The sequence below is a fragment of the Vulpes vulpes genome, chromosome 16 (assembly GCF_048418805.1).
Source record: "Vulpes vulpes isolate BD-2025 chromosome 16, VulVul3, whole genome shotgun sequence".
Taxonomy (NCBI): domain Eukaryota; kingdom Metazoa; phylum Chordata; class Mammalia; order Carnivora; family Canidae; genus Vulpes; species Vulpes vulpes.
Genome location: NC_132795.1, coordinates 7,986,908 through 8,009,580, shown reverse-complemented (window position 1 = coordinate 8,009,580; position 22,673 = coordinate 7,986,908). Strand labels below are relative to the sequence as shown.

The window sequence follows — 22,673 nt, the reverse complement described above, 5'->3', positions numbered from 1 at the left end:
CAGAGTCCTGGGATCGAGTCCCACATTGGGCTCCCCTCAAAGAGCCTGCTTCTCCCTTTGCCTATGTCTTTGCTTCTCTCTCTATGTCTCTCATGAAAAAAATAAAAAAAAAAAAAAAAAAGAAAAGAACTGTCAAGGTCATCAAAAGGAAGGAAAGTCTGAGAAGCTATTGAAGGCAAAAGGAACCTAGGGACACATGGAGACTAAATGCAACACGATGTCCTGGATGGGATCCTGGAACAGAGGAAGACATTAGGCAAAAACGAATACCTGAATAAGCTATGGACTCTAGTTTGTCATGAGAATGTATTGACCTTGGCTCATTAGATGCAACAAACGTACCCATAGTAAGGTAAGATGTTCATAGTAGGAGGAACTGGGTGTGAGGCATTTAGCACGTCTGTACAATCTTTGCAACTTCTCTGGAAATCTAACACTATTCTAAAACTTAAGTAGATTTTTAAAAAATAATAAAGGAAAAATTGGATTACTTATGAGTGGGTGGGTCTGATAAAAACCCAGCTCCTGATGAGCAGTTTTTTCAGATGATGTGTAATTCTCACCTACAAATGGCATGGCCTTGCCCCAGAACCCTAGAGGTCTGTGTTGTTCTTCTCCTATTGAGTTTTCCCATAAATTCCACGCAGCATATCCCCAGGACGTATAACCAAAGGTGTCTGCAGGGTTGTAACCTGGAGGACCTGCTTTGGAGCCGTTTCCTGCCCTAGGCCTCCCTCAGGGGTCTAAGATTTTCATGTGCAGCAGTATTTCCAGGTGAGAACATAAAGAGGCCGACCAAGCATTCTGCTGCTTTCTTAGGAGCGGGAGGTGAAAGGTGAAATAACGTCATCTGTCCTTTGGGAAGATGTTCCAGCAATGCCCTTGACCACTGGACCCCTCAAAACGTCACTGAAGTGATAGGTCCCTGAGAGTTTGCAGGATTTATCTCCCATCCTCTGAAGTGCATGTCTTTTTCCCAGGCCTCCATGCATTTGCCACTTCGTACTCCTCAGATCTAATGCCATTGATACAGATGACCAATGTGATACTCTGCAAAATGACCGCATGGTACCTGTCCCTTTGGACTCTAGTAGAGAGACTGGGAGAGTCTAGTTCTGGAGAAGTCTATAAATGCCCAACCCAAGTGAATGTAAACATTTCTGGTCTGCTAATCTGATGAGTATGGAAAGAACGTATTTGCCAGACGAATGGCCACATTCCACGTAGCTGAGTCAGTGCTAATTTGTTCTCACAGAGATTCTGCACCCAGCTCAGCATCTGCAAGTAAGGCTACCTCTTGGTTGAGTTTTCAATAAACCACTTGCATTCTCCGGTATCCATTTGGTTTTCATAGGGGACAGCATGGTGAATTAAATGGAACTGTGGTCAAGACCAACGTTGCTGTAAGCTTTAGGTCTTTAAGGGTAGCACTAATCTCTGCCATTTCCCTGGGATGCGATATTGGTTTTGGTTTACTATCAAGGCCAGGGGATGGAGCAGTTTCAGAGCTTTCCATTAAGCTCTCTCACTAGAATAATCTACAGGTCAAGAAGTGAATAGTGGTCCTCCCAAGTCCCCAGTATATTCAGCCCCATAATTTATTCTGGAAGTGGGGACATGACCTTTGGATGGATCCATGGACTCAATGGACCTATTGTGAGTTAGACCTGGGATAGGACTCCAGGAATATGATATGCCTCCATTCTAAAAAGCACACTATCATGACACTCTTGTCCTTGAGCATCAGTGTCAACTTGGATGTTGTGTCCTACATCCTCAGAGTGTTTTTGTACACTCCTTCCCCCAGTATACAGTTATCCAGGTAAATAACTATAGGTCCTTTTGAGGAAGGATTTGGGGAGTCTTTGCCATATGTACTTGCAGTGAGTGGTGTTGCAAAGACCTCCGCTTGGGAATCTAGACTTCCCTTTAGTCAGCAGTTTTTGGGTCTAGAAAATAGCTAAGGTCTGGAAACTTGGCAAGAGAGCACAACTTTCTGTTAGGGGGGCCGTGCCCTACCTATCTCCTGGTCATTCAACCTTGAGATCCTTTGATGGTATAGCTTGAGCAATATTCTTATCGGCTACCCATCTACTCTGCATCTAGGGATGCTGTGTTCTACTAATCATCTCCAACTCACCCTGCAGCTACCCTCAGACCTGGCCACTCATTAGGATATTTGTGCCCACTTTGCTTCTGGCAGTGAAGCACTGCCCCTGGGCCCCTCTTCTTCCACCCCCAGTGTTATTACTGAGCCCACTTCTGGATCAGCATCTGGACCACAGGTCTACCACAGAGCTTCTCAGGGATGTGACTGCTCCCTCAAGGTGCATTCCTTATCACCTTGGTCAGCATTTCCACTGCGCCTTCCCAGGTGTCCCCTTTAAGAAAATATAAATACTTTTATTGTTTACTGCAATAATATCCATGAAACAGGAAATCAGGTATTGGTCTGAAAATTACAAAGCTTTCCCCCTCAGTGCACATTAAACTAAAATAACTCTTAATATGGAAATTTCCATTCGTCTCTACCATCTGAAATCACCCTGCATACACAGAAGAGCCTTTGAGAAGTACTACAGTGGGCAACACGGAGACATTTAGAAAGTAGGAGAACCCTCTAGCCATCTGCACATCTGCGGACCTGGGTTCTGGTAAGTGCTCTGAGTTCTGGAGTGATCCCTGGAGTCATCTTTGTACAGTGGTTTCCCCTGGACTTGAGCACAGATCTGCCCCTTGACTGGCTTTAGGACAAGGGAGAGGTCTTTAAACCCACTTGTCTATCAGCTCCTTTACTCTTTAAAGGGATTGTGGAAAGAATGATCTGCTCCTTATTTCTTGGAAATATAGCACACATCCAACTGAAAAGTAAATACAGAAACCTTCTAATTCCTTGCAAGGAAAAATTCCTGGATAATTCCATGTTGCTTATAATCATAGAGACATTCTTATCCTTATTCATTCATCATCAAAAAGAAAGACAATGTTTACAATTGATTCCCCATAGATGCAAACAATCTAATCAAAAAACGCAGAAAGAGAAAACACAAATTCCAAGGACAGAAATAAAATGAAATGAAAACAGTACGATTTTCAAAGATCTGTTGTTTATTTTTTGTCTGTTTTTGTTTTTGATTACTTGTTTCACTCTTTGTACGGGTATCTCGCAAGAGCCCACAGAAGTGAGGGGAATTACCTGCAGGCTAATTTTTAACAATATGAGAGGGAGGTTAAGCATTAAATATAAAAAATAAAACTTTCAGCTTCCTTACTATACTAGAAAGAATTTTCCTGAAAAAGGTCAGTTAACTTGGTCTGCAATGCATCAATAAATGGAGAACACATATCTCCCCTAACAAATACTTCAAACATTGTGTACACTACCAAAAGAGCTGGCCAGCAATTTTCAAGTCACAGTCCCCTGGACAAACTAAACACAAGTTACTTTTTACCTGAAGAGAGAAGAGCAGAGTCTGTAGAAGTAAAAATATTGCCGGTGTTCTCAGCAATCTACCTACACACCTGACAGGCCCTGGAAGTCTTTTCGATGATATGAACCGTGATTTACTTCCTGGCAAGCTCCTTGCTCAAGTGGCAAGTTAACTTCTGAGGCTGGACTTCCCCGTCTGTGGCTAGAAGCGAACTATGTTGGCAGCATGGCTCCGTCTTGAAAATCCTCTTCCAAATGGAAGAGAGTCCAGTAATGACCTTCTCTGCACAACGCTGCCTGCGCACGCAGAGCTGCAAGTCTGCGCTGCAGGTCGCTTGGCAGGTGCAACTCTTGGCTGATGGGCCAGAAGCAGATTAAAGAGAAGAGAAGGAAGTGGAGGTCCAACATTGCAGTTTGGAGATGCTCTCCCAGATAACATACCAAGGGCCTGTGGTCTAGAAATGGACGATATGCAAAAATGAGGTAACCAGGTATTGATAATGTGGAGAATTTGAGAGCCTGTCCCACCACTGAAGACAGAGCTTTTAACATGTAGCTGCAGGGAGTTCCTTCTGCCGTCGATCTATCTGGAACTCCCTTCTGTGAAGCACTGCTAGATATTTCTATTATCTGCGACATCTGAACCTCTGAATACTCATGACTTATACTCGAGATGATGCCTCTGACACCTGCAAGGTTCTGAAGGATTTTCCAGATCGAAGAAAGGTCGCAGGATGCCTGGTATTATTTTGGGATTAGCCTACGTCCTAGAACAATCATTTAAAATTCGGTAATCCATATTTGGGCTCAGTGATAGCTCTGTCAACCTTATTGTTTGTTTAACTAGAACAACCCATCCTCCTAATAGGCTTATTGTATAATCGAAACCAAAATGGGGACCGTGGGTGCTTGAAATCTAATCGCCCAGTGGAAAGATCCCACTGACCAGCTCCCTGATATAAGATCACCAGGGTGTTTCACTGCACCCCGAGTATTTCTTAAGTAACATCCCCTTGAAGACCAAATATCCAAACCCCTCTTTTTTTTTTTTTATAGGATTTAGACTCCTTTTTCACTTAGCTAGGCCTCCACTTGCTTACTGTCTTCCATATGCATTTGTCCAACTTGGGTTGGCTGCTGAGTGCCAGTGGGGGGATCCCAATTCTGCCCCCTGGACTCTCCTTTAGGGACTTGGAAGTGGAAGGTAGTGCAGTTCTTTCTGGCCATCTACCAGGCATGGGATTCCAGGCTTCTTGGGATAAGTTCGACTGGCAATTTTAAAGAACTCTTCTGCTGCGTCAAGAGCAATGAGACGGTCCTGCCAAAGATTTTAAAATACAGATGCTGTCAAGATGGGAACAAAGCCACATCCATGGGAAAAACCAATCTAATAACAAGACCCATCCTAGAAATAATCATGAGCAAGTAAAACACTTCTTAAATTTTTCTCAACAGGGATCCCTGGGTGGCGCAGTGGTTTGGCGCCTGCCTTTGGCCCAGGGCGCGATCCTGGAGACCCGGGATCGAGTCCCACGTCGGGCTCCCGGTGCATGGAGCCTGCTTCTCCCTCTGCCTGTGTCTCTGCCTCTCTCTCTATCTCTCTGTGACTATCATTAAAAAAAAAAAAAATTTTCTCAACAAATGTAGAGATGCCCCTGAACTCTTTAGTTACATTATCCAAGAAACACCCCACATTCTTAGAGGCCCTTCAAATGCTTCATTTCATCTTCGGTCCTACAAACAATGTTCCTCACATCTCTTTGACCGACAAATCGTTCAAAAAGCTGACTCGCATAGCAGAAGTGGCCGAAAAGTACAGATTCTTGAGCCACAACCCGAGCCTCAAGAGGTCTGAGCGCAATCCAGAAATCTGAATAGTTAAAGCCCTGCAGGTGCTTCAGATCCTTCCAGCCCCTGGAAATCAGCGATAAGATGCCAGCTTCATCTGCCACTTGATCAGACTGTGATGATGCTGGTGGTGCTGGAATGATGAGTATTTGGAATAAAAGATAAGCAAAAATTTGGGGTGCCTGAGTGGCTCAGTCAGTTAAGCGTCTGCCTTTGGCTCAAGTCATGATCCTGGAGTCCCAGGATCGAGCTCCACATTGGGCTTCCTGTGCCTGTGGAGAGTCTGCTTCTCCCGCTGCTCCTGACCCGGCTACTTCTCTCTCTCTCTCTCTCTCTTTCTATCACTCGCTCTCTCTCTCTCTCAAATAAACAAAATCTTAAAAAAGAAAAGAAAAAATTTAAAGCAAACTTAGGGCACATAAAAAAATATACCCACTTACCACGACAAAGAGGTATCTCTCCGAGAGCTCCCAGCTTGTTGGAAAAATATTGGTTTCTTCGGCCAGTTTTAACAGTATCTCCCGAGCTTTCCTTGTGTTTTTAGAATCACTGATGGTGCTGAGTTTTGTCACTGACAGCAAAGAATCTGCTTCCTTTTGAAAACCTACAGGGGACAAAAAAAAAAATGTACCCCTCGTGTGAAGCAGTCCCAGGAAATGGCCATCGTTTGGGAGGTGAAGAAGGCACCCAGACGTGGATCCAGACAAACATTCCATGGGCTGCTTCCCAGGTCGGCGGTGCAACTGGCAGGGTCTTGAATAAACTCTTTGAGGTTTCTCCCTGTTTAATTTTCTTCGATAACTTTTCCCTCCAAGGTAAGCCTCACATCCTTACCCGCTGACAGCTTGCTGCCCCGCTTTTTGGATTGAAATCCTCCTCCGACTCCTCACTCTTCACCTACCTGCCTCTGCAGTTGGGAACCAGCAAAGCGTTGGTCTCCAGGCTTCTCCAAGCCCTGATTCCTTTCCCCCAGGCAATATGCTCATCTGGTTAAAATTACCCCAAAACGCGAAAGACTCAGAGATTTACACCCGCCTGGAGTAACTCACATTGTAAAGGGAGACAATTCCGTCACAATAATAGTGGGTGAGTAAAGAGGGCAGGGGGTCCACTCCCAACCCAGTGGGTCCCAACGAAAGCAATAGCGGCCAGCAGCTTGCTACAGCACAATCGAAATGGTGTGATGCCAAGATGTCCAGTTGTCTTTCGAGGCAGAAGGACGGAAGGGCTTCAAAATCGAGAAGTTCATTTTTTAAAGTACTAAAATGAGGTCATCTTATACCGTGAGGGGCCATGGTTACTGTGTCACGACCCCGGCAGAAATAAGAAAAACCAAAACCCAGTATTTGCTCTGATGCCACGGGTATTTGTACCAACCCTGAAGCTTCTCTACCTTTCAGTCCTTCTGGAAATCTATGCGGAGTTTTGCCATCGTCTCTTACAAAAAGTATTTCTTCCCACCTGCCTCACCTTATACAGCAACCACCAGCTGGCCAGTCATGCTCCTCCAATCCAGTCCACGTACGAACCCCAAACATTCAGGGGTAGTGCCCACATGGCTCCCCTGCCCTGTGACCCTCCACACTGAGGACAGATGGACTCACACAGCAAAATCTGTCCTCAAGACATGGGCTGGTGGTAACAGAAATATCAGATGTTTATGCTTGAGGATGCAAGGAGGACAGGACTGGGACAGTAATTAGTACCAGCAGCTCTTATCAGTGACCGACATGCCCTTTATACAGAACACGTGGAAGAAAGGGAAGAGGAATGGTCGCCACTGGTTACCTGTACCTTTCCACAATCGCTGTTGGACTCACCTAAATCTTCTAAAATGCGTTTCCATCTATTTCTCACTTCCCTTCGAATCTGTCGCAGGGTGTAGATATCATAGTTGAGCTTTTGCCACTCCTGTAGGAAAATACAAATCCAGGTTTATATTTACCCCTTGGCCTACACTGCTATCTAATTCCCAAACGTAAGCTACTGAAGCATGTGGGTCTCCACTTCGCTAGTCTTCAAAACCTTTCTAAAAGGAGAGAAGGGCACGGGTGAGAAGGGAGGCAGTAGGAATCCGTCGGCTACCGTTTCCAGGTCATCTGCTTGTAGGAAGTGATGTGTCACACGGTATAAATGATGCTAAGTAAACTCTTGCCATTGCCTGGTCTTTCAGTTGCAGTGATCGTACCTGTAAAGTGAGGATAACCACAAGGGTGACGTCGTTTAAGATTGTTATGAAGATTAAAGTGTAGGGGCACCTGGTGGCTCCGCGGTTGGGCATCTGCCTTTGGCTCTCGACATGATTTCGGAGTCCTGGGATAGAGGCCCACATCGGGCTCCCTGCAGGAAGCCTGCATCTCCTCCCACGGCCTAGGTCTCTGCCTCTCTCTCTCTCTGTGTCTCTCATGAATAAATAAAAATCTTCAAAAAATAAAGATTAAAGGTATATAAAAGCAAAAAAAAAAAAAAGGTATATAAAAGCACAGTACTTGCACACAGTAAGCACCTAATAAAATCCATGTAAGACCGAAGCCATTTTACACATTAAGAAACCGAGGCCCAAAGAGGTTAACTGGGGAATCCGACACCATTCAGCTAATTGGCACCAGAATTGGTATTTGAATCCAGTTCTGACTCCAAAGTTCATGAGAAAAATGGCACACACAACGAATTTATTTCCTCCTTTATTAGAGTAAAGTAGACCTGGGAATCCCACGTTTCTTGATTCCCAGCCAACGTTTTCTTCACCATATCTCAGCATCGCGCTCTTTTCACTTATGTTCCATGAGAGGGCGAATCTTTCAAGCATTCTGCAGACTATTAAAAAGCTATCATTCTGAAAATTTCAATCTTATGGGCAGTAGGCCATCATGTTGGTCCCCAAACAGACCTTGAATCTTCCGGGAGCATTAGAATCGTCATTAAGCTAAGTGTTTCTTTTAAATGGCAGGGACATTTATTGCTAAGGAGCCTTCTCTATACAGAACAGTCATTTTATAGAGGATACCTTCTCCTTTCAGCAAAAGCGTTAACCACACAACTATTTTAATGCACAGCTTAAAAGAACATCATTCTTAATGCTCAACTTAAGACTCAGGTAGGTCTTGTCTCCTCTAACTGCAAATGTTTCAGTGACGACACTATTTCCCTAGAGTTCCAGTCGATGCTGGCCTTGCTCACTACTAATCAACGCTCACGACTGAGACATCAGATTAGCAACCAATCGCAAATATTCATAGAGACCACTTGGAAAAAGAAAAGCCAACGAAATAAAGGGTGTTTCGTTATGACTGCATTTTAGATCTTGTACCTAAGGATATGCCATCAAAAGGGCATAGGATTTCAGCCATTTCCCTAGAAGCCAATAAGTGGGGAATTTCAGTACTCTTCTGTCTTTTTTTGGGGGGGGGAGACCAAAAGTGTGTGTGTACATGTGTGAGCACGAGTGTGTGGTGACTGTGGTCAGGGATGAAGCCTGTGGCCTGAAAGAAAAGTTAACTGAGTCATCTTGGAACTATCCAACCCTGACCTCATCTTAGGCATCATGTTAAAGTACATGATATACATAATCCCCTACAGAGCGTGCAGGTTGGGGGAGGACTTCAAGTATTGCTGTTCTTGGGACACCTGGGTGGCTCAGCAGTTGAGCGTCTGCCTTCGGCTCAGGGTGTGATCCTGGGGTCCTGGGATCGAGTCCTGCATCGGGCTCCCCACAGGGAGGTTGCTTCTCCCTCTGTCTGTGTCTCTGCCTCTCTCATGAATAAATAAATAAAATTCCAAAAAAAAAAAAAAAAGTGTTGTCGTTCTTGTTGGATGGGCCTTGCTGTACCAAACTGGCCATTCAGTGTATAGCATCTTGGAAAAAAGACAAGGGTGCTGGAGCCATACTGCCCGGGTTTGGGTCCCAGCTCCGTATTATTAACAGCTGGCTCTGGGCAAGTTCATAACTGTCTCACAGCCCCGTGTGCAGTACAGAGATACTAGTACTGCTTACCTCAAAGGCTTGTTCTGAGGATCCAATGTGTTAATGCAAGCCCTAAAAGTGGACTTTGATGCACATTTCCCTCCAAGTCAGTGTAGACACAATTAGGAAATAATCCTCCAAGGCTTGGGATGATTTCTATTATGAGGACTGAGGGCACGTATATGACACTATTTGTGAGGAAGAAAAATTACTCTGCTCTCATCAGGGATGGTTTTACGTTTCCCAAAACTGCTTCACCATTCCGGACATTATGAATTTTATGACTGAGTCCTTTCACGGAACATTCATAGGACTTTGTAAGCATTTCTGAACGACCAAAATTTCAGGCTGCTTTTTGTGTCTTTATTCGTGCCTTTTCTCTCTCTGGTTTGTGCTCTCTCACTGTCTTTTCATGTGAGTTGCTACAGTCCCTTTTTGATAAAAAGAAGATATTATACAGAGCAGCGTTCCACGGGTTCTCAATAAAACGGACCCTCCTTAAATGGAGAGTGATCAGGCTTCTAGAAACCCTTGATTAGAGATGCTCCCACCATCAATCCGCAGATGTGTTGCCTCCTGTCTTCACACAATCTCAAATTACGTGACAAACCACTAGGTGGCTTCATTAACTTGTGATTTAAGGTCTCTGAGAAGCTTTCCCGGGCTTCTTACCCTGATGCCCCAGAATATGTTTCCTCAACTCAATGTAGCCAAATTCTATCTTTTCAGAGACCCAGCATCACTGGATCGTCCAAGCTTCAGACTTTTTTTTTTTAACTTTTCTCTTCTTGCTGTCCATCTACCAGCTATTTCGCTATTCTTAAATTCCAACACCGCATATCATACAAATTCATTCTTGTTTCAGTATCTGATACTCTGATAAAAGTGTTTGATGGAGAAGTGACACTATGACATAGAAAAATCTGCTAAGGATGAATCCACTTATGATGCATTGACTGGCTTGCTCATGGTGCTTGTTAAGATTAATGATGTTAAGATTAATGAAACCAAGCATTTCGTATATCCGTATTATTACTGTCTTCTTTGGACAGAATGGTCATGGATAATCACATATGAAAGTATCTGGAAGTTTTGTGCAAAATTTAAAGTTCCGGGTAAGGTTTTAACTGAGAATTGGCTTTTGATAAAATAAATGATGAGGGGAATTTAAATCTAACATATGAATCTACATGCAACAAATGAGAAATGGTGATGTACAAAATCTTACCCACAACTAAACAAACTAACTCACCTATTCCCTGAACTAGAGAAAATCAAGTCTTGCGCCATTCTTCTACAATTTTTAAATCATCACAATTTGTTTTTAAGCAAAGAGTTTAAAAATAACAAAGACCAGGGGCACCCAGGTGGGGCAGTCGCCTGAGTGCCAGGCTCTTGGTTTCCACTCAGGTCATGATCTTGCGGTTCTGGGATCAGGCCTTCTGTGTCGGGCTCTGTGCTCTGCCCAGAATCTACTTGGGGTTCTCTCTCTCCCTCTCCCCATCTGCTCTCCCTAAAATAAATTAATTGAAAACAAAACAAAGACCAACTAAATATTCTCACAAGTGAGTTCAAATTCAAACCCAATAGACATCAAAAGTTGACATCTTATTTTCTAAAATAATCTTGTTTGTCTTTTTGATAGAACCTGATTAGTACATTGTGTTCATCGTGATCCAATGGCCTGAAACTCTAACAATAAGTCAATTAGCAAAATTATACTAAAAGAAATAGTGCAGGGGGTGCCTGGGTGGCTCAATCAGTTAAGGGTCCATTTCTTTACTTTGGCTCAGGTCATGATCTCAGGGTGGTGAGAGGGAGTCCCACATCGGGCTCCACGTTCATCAGAGAGTCTGCTTGAGGATTCTCTTTCTCCCTCTCCCTCTGGGCCTCCCCTCCCCTCCCACTCACTCTCACTGTCTCTCTTTTAAAAAGAAGGAGGAGGGGGAGAGGAGAAAGAGTGCAGAATTGACTACATAAAATACTTGGGAGCCAAGTCCAAGTAAAACACACGTGACTGAAAATGAGTAACTGAAGGTGCATATAGTGGATTTTGAGGTGCTTCCCCTCTCTGGTCGTTGGCCCAGCAGATTCGAGCCAGAGAATGAAGTGGTGGTGACAAGAAGACAGAACCAAGGCCTGTATTACCGTGAGCTTGTGCATGAATGGGGCAGTTAAAACGTACTTCACATATCTTGCTAAAAAAGGTGATGTCTGTATTTAGAGAAACGCACTCTAACAGGAGCCCACATCTATGCTAAGTCATCCTAAACTCTTAGGAACAACTTCAAAAGCAATCAACTTATTTTTAGTTACGAAAATAATATAATCACATATTAGTAAGAACCCAAAGAGAACAGAAGGGTCTGAAAATGAATGCGAAAATTTGCTTCCCCTTCGTCTTGTTCTTGCCTTATTCCTCAGCAGTACTTTGGGACATTTCTTGCTCCTCCTTCCCTCCCTCTTCCCCTTTCTTGTCCTCCTCCTTCCACCTCCTCCTCTTTTCCATCTCCTCCTCCGGGAGCTACTTCTGCAGCTCCAAGTATCAGGCTCACATTCCCAATTTCTCATGGGTTAGCTTTAAACTCTCTTTTAGAGATAGACAAAGAATAATTGAGTTCTTCTCCTTCTCTCCCTCTCTCCCTCTCTGTCTCTGTTTCTCTCGTTGCCAGGGAGGCAGAAAAGGTGGGGACACAGATTGCCAGTAGTATTTGGACCAATCGCGATCTATCCACTGGGGCTGGCACCGTGCTGCTCCAAACCAAAGCTGGGCTCTGGAAGCAAGGAAGAAAGGTGTGATCCGGTCGCTGGGGCAGCAAATATGTAGGCAAGTAATATGCCTGCCACCAACACATACTTGATGTTTGCTTCCCCAGCATCTATTTCCCCCTTCTATCAATCTGCCTTGTTCGCTCAGACCTTCCTTTGGAGAACAGCTACAGTCCCAGCTCTGGAAGTGGGCGCTGATCGACTTAAGCCAGTACTATATCCACTTTGGTTGTATATTGGAATCTTCTGGGGAGCACTTTAAAATACGATGCACGAGATCCATCCCCCAGACTGCTGAAGTCAGAATCCTCTGAAGGGGTGCCAGGTTTGAAATCCAGTAACTTAAGTCAGTCAGCCTCCGCCTAGTGGGGCAGGGATGGGCACATAACCCAGCTCAGCAAAGGAGACGCAGCTAAATCCGCGAGGCTTTCAAGAGGGACCAGGAGAGATGTTCTCCGTCCCCCGTGAACAACGTGGTGCGAGGGTACAAAACCTAGAACTGCTCCCATCGCTTTGGCCACCCTGAGAAGAGTCACCCTAAGGGAGAAGTCAACTCTCGGAGGAGAACAAAGATGAAAGAATGACAGAGAGATCGAGCCTGAGGACTCGTGGGCCTCGGGATCCTATCTCATCAGAAGTCACTCCTACGTCTGGAACTCTCTGTCATCCAAGACCACTCCGTTTGGGTTTAGACACCTGGAGGGAGTTCTTTCTCTGGTCCTTGCCCATCTGAAGGATTCAGGTCACAGAGTGCGCTCACTGAGTACATAAACAAAAAGGAAATCATAATTGCCACACAAAATATTGGTCTCCTTTCTTCCTACCTCTTGTTCCTGGGGGACAATGTTCAGTATATAGAGCTTTTTAGCCGGGTGAGGTTATGGCTTACAGAGATTGCAGTGTTAATGGCTCAATCTTTCTGTCCCTGAAGTGATTCAGGCAATGACACAGATATACAAGCAGTCCTCTGCTATGTCCAGGGATTACTTTCTGGGTGCCCCCATGAGTTCTGTCCCTCAGAGCAGAGCTTCTAATTTGGGCAAGACTATTCTTACAACAGGGGAGAGGATGTGGCTTATAGCTCATTGGGTAATTTCTTTCAAAGATCTGATGGACAGGAGTCCAACTACCATTGACTCAACCACTCAACTCCCTTACTTACAAACACACGTTGAATCTTTCTGGTTGGGTCTAGTGATCAGTCCAAAGGCAACTTTTGATTCATAATAACTTTGAGTCAAAACCTATTCACCATCTGAAACCCAAGCTTTACAATAGCTTGGTTTTTGTCTTTCTTGGATGGTCAAAATCCATCTTCAGAAGAAGGTGCTCATACCCAGGCTTAAATCTGCTTCATCGTCTTCATTCCATAACCCAAGATCAGATCATCACAAACTGAACTTTAAGGAATGGTCATTATATTTGGTCTGCAAGAAGAGTCTTTCCTAAATCTTGCATGAGTTATGTCACTTCCCTGGTGCTCAACTGCCAGTAGCAGTCAAGCCAGAATTCAAATCTAATTCCAGAGTCCACATATCCTTAATTTAAAAAAGGAAACAGAAAAGAATGGCTAGTTACTGTTGCTACCTCAACACAGCTTCCCTTTTTGCTGCATATTTATTGTTAGCTTATTTAAGTTAGGTAATACATTCATGTGATCCACAATCCAAAATAATAAAAGCCCTGTCCCCCAGCGATCGGTGTCCTTTCTACAAATAATGAATGCTATCAATTTCTCCTGCACCCTTTCATTTTTCCCCCAAAAGCGGTGGCATACTATATCCTGTACTTTACACTTAATATATCTTAGCAATTATTCTGCATCAGAATATAAGGTTCCAGATCCTTCTTTAACTTGACTGTTTTTTTTTTACCACCTGATGTAAACAGATACAAAATTATAAAAAAAATGTATATTGGGGGGTGCCTGGCTGGCTCAGTTGGTAGACCGTGCAACTCTTGATCTTGGGGTTATATGTCTGAGTCCCACATTAGGTGTAGATATTACTTAAAAATAAAGTCTTTAAAGGGATGCCTGGGTGGCTCAGTCAGTTAAGTGTCTGACTTCAGCTCAGGTCATGATCTGGGGGTCCTGGGACTGAGCTCCACGTTGGGCTTCATCCTCAGTGGGGAGCCTGCTTCTCCTTCTCCCTCTTTCTTTCTCTCCCTCTGTCCCTCCCCCTGCTCATGCTCACTCTCTCTCTCTCAAATAAATAAATAAAACCTTTCTTAAAAATCATTTAAAAATGTATAGGCATTTGTTTTATAGAAAACGGCCCCCTAAAAACTTAAAATATTTTCCCAAATGGGCCTTAAATCTTAAATGTCTTGAGACCTTTTGCTTTCCCATCATTCTTTCTAGCATCGTCGTTAAAAATTATTAAGGACTCACATGTGTCAGGCACCACAGATTTCCCTTCGGGAATTTCCACTTCAACTCAAGATTGACACGTTGGCTATAACAACTCTGCATTGTATGAAAGTGAAACATCTACGTTGCGGAATGGCACCCCAACACTTTTACTTGAAAATGACAGCTTCTTGGTAAAGTGAACCCTCTGAACATTGTCAACCGCTCTCTCTTTCTTTCAGTGTTTGCCAGTTTATATCATCTCATGCGATTTTCTACTTATGATGAAGAGAGGTTCTCTAAAGGATGCAGAAATCATACTGACTGCACGGGTCAGTGCAGTCTAGTTTTCTTTCATTTCCTATGTGGTGGGAAATATCAGAGAAGTTAGATAAAGATATGTAATACGTGGGGGGATATCTGCTAACAGATCCTCTCACGTTTGCTTCTCACAGGGAAATGTGAGATGGTTAATGCCGACCACGGTAGTTTGGCAACTACTGAAGGGACTCAGAACTGTTGCTGACAGTTCTGGAGAAAGGTTTTCAGCACCGCGTGAGGAGGCTCAGTCTCAATGACTTCGTGAAATCAAAGGCCACACAGAGGCAGGAGAGGTGGCTAATACATGGCATGAGAGGACCAAGATCAGAAAATATGTACCAAACAAAGCCTATGAAATAGAATCTATACATTGGGGGCACCTGGGTGGCTCAGTGGTTGAGCGTCTGCCTTTGGCTCAGGGTCCTAGGATCCCAGGGTCCTAGGATTAAGTCCCGCATCAGGCTCCCCGCAGGGAGCCTGCTTCTCCCTCTGCCTGTGGCTCTGCCTCTCTCTCTCTCTCTGTGTCTCTCATGAATAAATAAATAAGATCTATACGTTGAAATTTATTAGGAATAAATGGAGATTTTTCCTACTGTTCGGTTGACACAGTGGACACAACCAAAGCACCCCGATAGCAGTTCACATCAAAGACAGGTGTAGCGTCTGAAGCAACTAAAAGTTCCAAATCCACCCCAAATGGAGCATTCAGTCTGCATTTATCAGGTACTTGCTTTGTGCCAAGCACAAGTGTGGGTTTACCAAAATAAATAGCACGTGGGGCCCTAAAGACATGAAATAGAGCCCCCCAAACTAATGTATATCATACTGCATTGATCACGATAATCTCTACACTCTGCACAGAGCAACTGAGGAGCTGCCTAAAGAGGCATCTGGTCAATCAGTGGTACAGCCAGGAGAAGAGCGACCCCGACAACATGAGGCGCCTGGAAGCCACGTCGTGGTGGCCTGGCTGATAGATCTGCAGACCAGAGGGCTCTGGGAGCGCGTGATAGTGTCCTTCAAGCTTAAACAGTTGCTCTATGGAAGAAGGATTCCTTTTCTTGCCTCTTCCCTGTATACACTCAAAATCCAAGAGTAAGACTGATAGGTAGAAGCCCCAAGAAGGAAGGCCGATCAATGTAGGAAGGACCTTTGTCTTGGTAAGATAACCAGCCCTTCAGCACTGCACCTCTCAGGGATAATTTCTATAGGATGCAGACCACCGTCGATCCTTGAACAGCTCAGGTTGGGGGAGGGGGTGCCAACCTCCAGGGCAGTCAAAAATCCATGCATAACTTTTGATTCCCTCAAAACTGAATTACTAATAGCCTCCTGTTGACCGGAAGCCTTACCATTATCATGAACAGTCAATGAACAACGCATTTTTGCATGTTATGTGTATTATATACCGCATTCTCATAATAAAGTAAGCTAGAGGGGGAAGATATTATTAAAATAATAAGGAAAAGAAAATAGGGCCAATGCATTTACAGTGCTGTACTGTATTTATAAAAAAAAAAAATTCTTGTGTAAGTAGACCCGTGCAGCTCAAACCCCTGTGGTTCATAGGTCAACTGTATATAATTTGACATTTCTAGAACTGTAATTTCTATAGGTTCTTTCAACATAATATATTTTTCCTATATCACTGGACAAAAATCCAAAAGGATCTCAAGGCATGTACAAAAAAGTAGAGATAGATAAATAGGTAGGGAAAACATTTATATGGAGCACTTACTTCTTCCCAAGCACCTCTCTAAGCTCTTCACGTGTATTTACGCAGCTGACCGTGTAACACGTGTTACTCTGGGAGATGGAAATTGTTGTACCATCTCAGGAATGAGGGAACCGCACTCGTGAGTGAGCCCGGGGACCTCACATCCCAACAGTGTGGCTGCAGGGCCTTCTAGAACAGGAAGGGAGCAGGTGGGTGGGGAGGTGGGACGGGAGGAAAGCAAGTGCACAAAAGAACAGCTGATGAGACAGGAACCCAACCCGAAGCCACGGCAGCTGTGCCCAAGGAGGGACCAAGAAAACACAACTGAAGTCTTGGGAGAGAACTGTTCTGGAGAATAGTATGGCCGGGCCCCCCCCAGACCGCTGCCAAACCCAACGACACCCTTCTCAAGGGTCGGCTCTGTGGGATGGGGCACTCCGGCCCCTTCCTTTGGGGACCTCAGTTCTGTGTCCCCTCCCAGAGCTGCAGTCGGGGCCTCAACCCCTGTCCCCTCCCTCCTGTCCCCCCCCAGCACAGCACCCCCCCAGGTGGCCGGGTGACCGTCAGCCCCGAGCCACCCGACAGGCGAGCACCTGCCCCAGCAGCAGCCACGGCCTCAGCTCACGGGCCCCATGTGGCCGGAAGGAGGCTTGGGAAGGAGTCAGCTCCTTCTGTCATTGCCTCTGGTCCCCTCCACGCCAAACCATCCCCCGCCCCCCCCCCGCCGCCGGCCCCCTTGGGACCTGCCACCGCGGGAGGCAAGCACTGAGCTGTGCCCATGAGCTGCTGGCCACCCCTCCTCGCCCACGGGAAAGGGAGGCAGGGAGGCTGGTGGAGGCGGGGGCTGCCCTGGAAAGATCCAGCAGCTCTGGTGGGAGCATCCTGCAGCTGACCTCCCTTGGCCTGCCCTCTCCTTGGCAGCCCCCTCCTCTTCCTGCGCCCCTTCCCCTTGCAGCCCTGCACCCAGGCTCTGCCTTGGGCCTTCTCCCCTCCCTCCGCTCCGAGCCTCAGCTCCGGCCTCCTCCCCTCCATCCACCTGGGCCTCAGCTCCGGCCTTCTGCCCTCCATCTGTCCTGGGCATCAGCTCCGGTGCCCACTGGTGCTCTGTGGCTCACTCCCCATCTCCTTCACCCCGACCCCACCCCGACCCCAAGCCTCAGTGCCGCCTCAGCGGCGGGTCTCCACCGGCCCCTCTGGCCCCTCCGGCTGCTGCCTGGGGTCACACTCTACAGAACCAACGAGACTCCCTGCCAGCCTCCCTCGAGCCACAGCCTGCCCTCCTGCGCCCCCAGCTTGGTTCCCTGCTCCCCCTCCTTCCACATCAGGCATCTGCTCCTGCTGATCCATCCTCCCCCACACCACTGCCCCCCTCCCCCAGCCGTACCTGGCCTGAACAGCTGCAAACCTGGTCCCTCTGCTTCTAGAAGCTAACGTCTCCCAACCAGCTGTCCTCCTAAAGGGGAGGTGGGGTCATTCCTCTGCTCGGACACTTGGGTGGTGCCCGCTTACTGAATAAAGCTGCCGTCCCAAGCAGGCTCCCCATGCTGACTCCCCAGTCTCATTCGATCACATCCCCCCCACGTCTGTGTGCACCTGCTACACGGGACCACCTGTCTATTCCCCAGCCCACCTTGAACCTTGTGCCTTTTTTTTTTAAGATTTTATTAATTTTTTCATGAGCGAGGCAGAGAGAGCAGAGACACAGGCAGAGGGAGAAGCAGGCTCCCTGCAGGGAGCCCGATGTGGGACTCGATCCCGGGTGCCCAGGATCACACCCTGGGCCGAAGGCAGGCACCAAACCGCTGAGCCACCCAGGTGTCCTGAGGCTCTGACAGTTTATATAACCCAGCTGAGATCTCACAGCGATTGGGAGGAGAACCGAAAATTTAACTCAAGTCTGTCTGAATCCATAGCCCTGGGATCCCAAGCTGCCACCCAATTAGGCCCAGATGTAGCCCACTATATAGTCCTTCCCTGTCACCAGTGTGGAAACTGGGACACAAAGAGACAAATGGAACGTAACGTGCCAAAGTGGCTTCTGGCACGGCCACTTGGGTCCTGAACACAGACAGGTCCCGTCCTCCGTTCTCCAGCTACCCCTCGGCGACACAGTCCTCACTGCCTGGCTCCCGGAGGAGACACTGGGCGGCCAGATCCCAGCGCAGGGCCAGGCTGGGGACAGCTGGCCGGGAAGGGGGGTCCATTATGCAGAGGAGCTGCTTCCTTTAAACACAGCTGGCTCTGAACTGTGTCGAGGCCACCTACCCAGGGGGGGCATCCTCTTTCAGGACCATAAAAGCCTATTGTCTCCATCTGCCAGATATGGTGTGTAAGTGGGAAAGACAGGATTGGATTTCACTGTTCCTAGACAGTCAGGCCACTCGTTAGCCCTCGGCTTCCACCTTGGCCCAAATGGCACAGGATCAAATGACAGGGACAGAGCAGAGACGCTCGGCGTCATAAAGGATAAACAACAGACGCGGCGGCCCTTGGAGGAGGGGGTAGTGAGGCGTGGTGGCCGAGGAGCGCCCAGGGCCTGGCACTTAGGTCCTTGGGGGCTCCAGGGCCTGGAGGGCCCTCCAGCTGTTCCCCTCAAGGGTTGGCTTTACCACTTTGGCCTGGACACCTCGTCAGTCTGGAGCACTCAGCCCAAGAAAGGTCTATCTGTCGGGGGCTCAGGTCGATGGAAATGAGCCTTTTCGGACCGGTAGGTCAGACCCCCATGCTGTTCTCTTTTTCCAAGTTTGATCAGACCCACCTCTTTACTGATAGAAGAGCTAACCTCCGGGTACAAATCTCCATCAGGGTCTCCTCCCTACGGACCTTCCAGAATTATCCATTTCCAAGGAAATTTGGAAATCTTCCAAATTCCAAGGAAAGCTGGGCCTGGCGGGGTTCATGGTAGCCCCAGGTCTAGGACCAGCCTGCTGGGCTGACCACCAGGCCCCGAGGCCCCACCCCAGGTGCCCTGACACTTAAAAGACAGAAAAGCGAAACTTTTTAAAGTCTGGCAGTTTGAGCGGTCTGAGTCTACGTACCACTCGGGGTCTCACACCCCTGACACCATCGTGGCGTTACTGCTTGGGGCGCCAGGGCCCTGGGGAGGCACCTCCTTACCCTGGCTGCCAACGCAGTCCCACTGCCCTTTGCAGTGCTCGTGTGTTTTGACCTAGAACTACAGCTAGAATGTGGACCTAGAACAAGCCAGACATAAATGCCAAAAGCCACTGCCTTTCCAGCTCTCCTTGTTTATTGTCATTTCAAGGCTCTGCCAGACTTCTGGAAACAGACTGCTTTGCAGCCAGAGGCCCCTGACCTAATTCTTTATCTGGTTTTAACCAGATTAAGCCACAGGATAGCTCACAGCTCCTGCTGCCAAAGTCTGCCAGCCAAAGCCATGGAGCGAACGGGGGCTTCTGAGCAATGAGGTTTCACGTCAGTTTTGTTTAATCTGGGGGGTTCCAGCCCACTTCCAGCTTCAGAGTTAGGAGAAGGGCCAGACTCAGGACGTGAGTCGGCTAACGCGGCCAGCGGGAAGAACTGGGGCTTGGAGTTTGCATGTGACGTTGTTATTTCTAGTCAACTAACTGGAACCGGCTCAAAGTTCTGCTGCTCAGGTCACTGCAGGGAAGGACAATTAGATGCTGTCACCAATAGCAAAGGATAATAAGGCTACATGCCTGTTCACGGAGAGGAAAGGGGGACTTAAATTTCTGGCAAGGTAGAAACAACCCATTCGTCCAATGACCTTAAGCATGAACCTGCAAGGAAGGCTGTTGCTCCCAAGTACTGAGCCAAGTGGATTTAAGGATGGGTTGTCTGGATCCAGAGACTAGAGGAGAACGAAGATCCAGCTACCCTTCAGCAGCCAGCCCTGTGCTGTCCACGTGGGCAGCCAGCAGCCACGCGCGGCCAGTAAGCACGCGGAGACGGGCTAGCCTAGATCGAGAAGCACGCCAGGTGTAAAAATACGCGTGGGATTTTGGAGACTTCATACCAAAGTGGGGGGGGGGGGGGGGGAAGGGAGAAAAGAATGTGAAATAGCTCACTAAGAGCATTTCCAGCAGGGAGCCTGGGTGCTCAGTGGGTTAAGTGTCTTCAGCTCGGGTCATGATCTCAGGGATGGATGGAGCCCTGAGCTGGGGCTCCCTGCTCAGGGAAGGGGCCTGCTTCTCCCTCTCCCTCTGCCTGCCACTCCCCCTGCTTGTGCTTTCTGTCAGACTAATAAATAAAATCCTAAACAAAACAAAACAAAACAAAAAACCATTTATAGTGGCTATATGTTGAAATAATATTTTGAATGTATTAAATAAAATATATTATGAAATTCAACTTCACCTACTTATTTTTTACCTTTCTCACGTGGCTGGTAGAAACTTTAAAATTACTTGGGTGGGGACGCCTGGCTGGCTCAGGGGTTGAGCATCTGCCTTCGGCTCAGGCTCAGGTCACGATCCCGGGGTCCTGGGATCGAGTCCTGCATCAGGGAGCCTGCTTCTCCCTCTGCCTGTGTCTCTGCCTCTCTCTCTCTGTGTCTCTCATGGATAAATAAATAAAAATCTTAAAAAAAAAATAAAGTTTCTGTTCTGACTATAAAAGAAGTACATAACCATGGTGGAGAATTTGGAAAGTATAGGAGAAAAAAATCATCTATACATAATTCTACCCTGAGATAAATATTAGTGTACTATTTTATTGCATTTTTCTTCTGTTATTTTTGAGACATTGTCTACGCGCGCACACACACACACACACACACACACTACGTACACACATGTAATTTATACTATATTCACATATACAGTATATAGCTTTTGTATACAACTGTCTCAAAAATGCATATATTATAATAAATAAATACTCTGACCTCACCCTGATGTGAAGGTGTGAAGGTCTTTTCACCCTTTTGCATTTCCAGTTTGTGTTTCAATGAATATTCTTCGCATTCACGTTTTTTTGTATTTGAGATTATTTCTTTAGGATAAATTCTTGTAGCTAGAGTTCTTGGATTAGGTATTTTACCCATTTTATATTTGAAACACACAGCCCAACCGTTTTCACTATTTGTGAAAAAAATAAAACAACGCCAATTCTAGAACTCTCAATGGTAATGAAGGAGCCCCCCTTTGCTCACACCCTGCCCAGCCTGGGGCATTCTCGTTGGTTGTTATTTCTCATAGATAATTTGGCTAGATAGCAGCAGCAACACGAAATTCTCTGTTTTACTGAGAATTCTTGAAAAGCTAATATTATTCCCTAATCTTCTTGTGAGTTCTCTCTTGATGTCTCTCGTTCGCAAGTGTGATTTTTCTTTCTCTGTTAACCCCTTGCTATTATTTGTATCAAACACTTTCCCCGGCAGGTTGCTTACCTTTGTATTACTATTTTCCTTCCTTGCTGTGGAAAAATTGGGGGTTGGGGGCACTGGGGTGGCTCAGTCAGTTAGGCGTCGGCCTTTGGCTCAGGTCATGATCTCTGGGCCCTGGGGTGGAGCCCCACTTCGGGCTCCCTGCTCAGTGGGGAGTCTGCTTCTCAACTTCTCCCTCTGCCTGTCCCCTACTCGTGCTCTCTCTCATGCTCTCAAATAAATAAATGAAATTCTTTAAAAAAAGAAAAGTTTTGGGGTTTTACTTAGTCAAATGATGTACTTTTCCATTGTGTTGAAGGTTGTTTAGAAGTAATAGGACATTTGCCTGGGTGTAGGTATCAGTAGAGATTATGGGTGTGAAAGCACTTTTATAAACCTGAAAGATGGGGATCCCTGGGTGGCTCAGCGGTTTAGCACCTGCCTTTGGCCCAGGGTGTGATCCTGGGGACCCTGGATCGAGTCCCACATCAGGCTCCCTGCATGGAGCCTGCTTCTCCCTCTGCCTGTGTCTCTGCCTCTCTCTCTCTCTCTCTCTCTCTCTGTGTGTGTGTGTGTGTGTGTGTGTGTGTGTCTCATGAATAAATAAATAAAATCTTAAAAAAAAATATATAAACCTGAAAGATGTGCTGGCAATAAAAGGAGCAGTGACTCATTAACTCCCACAATTGCCACATTTTGAAATTAAACCACTGGGTATTGTATTAACTAGATCAGCACCGTCCAGTACAAATATTCTGCAAGCCACCCAAGTAATTTTATTTTATTTATTTATTTTTAAAGATTTTATTTATTTATTCACGAAAGACAGAGAGAGAGGCAGACAGCAGGAGGGTTCTGCAGGGAGGCGGAGGCAGGACTCAATCCCAGGACCCCGGGATCACGCCCTGAGCCAAAGGCAGACACTCA

At 46.4% G+C, this 22,673-nt stretch overlaps 1 protein-coding gene across 2 annotated transcripts in view; it reads right to left on the bottom strand.

Moving 5' to 3' along the window:
- Nucleotides 1-3,088: 3,088 nt before the first annotated feature.
- Nucleotides 3,089-22,673, bottom strand: part of MREG (melanoregulin) — a 62,768-nt gene continuing 43,183 nt past the window's right edge. For both annotated transcript variants that reach the window (XM_072741638.1, XM_072741637.1), the window contains exons 3-5: nucleotides 7,099-7,189; nucleotides 5,719-5,882; nucleotides 3,089-4,748 (exon numbers count right to left, since the gene is read on the bottom strand). In XM_072741638.1, coding sequence (XP_072597739.1) covers nucleotides 4,614-4,748; nucleotides 5,719-5,882; nucleotides 7,099-7,189 — 390 coding nt within the window. In that variant the 3' untranslated portion in view covers nucleotides 3,089-4,613. The remainder of the gene's footprint in view (nucleotides 4,749-5,718; nucleotides 5,883-7,098; nucleotides 7,190-22,673) is intronic.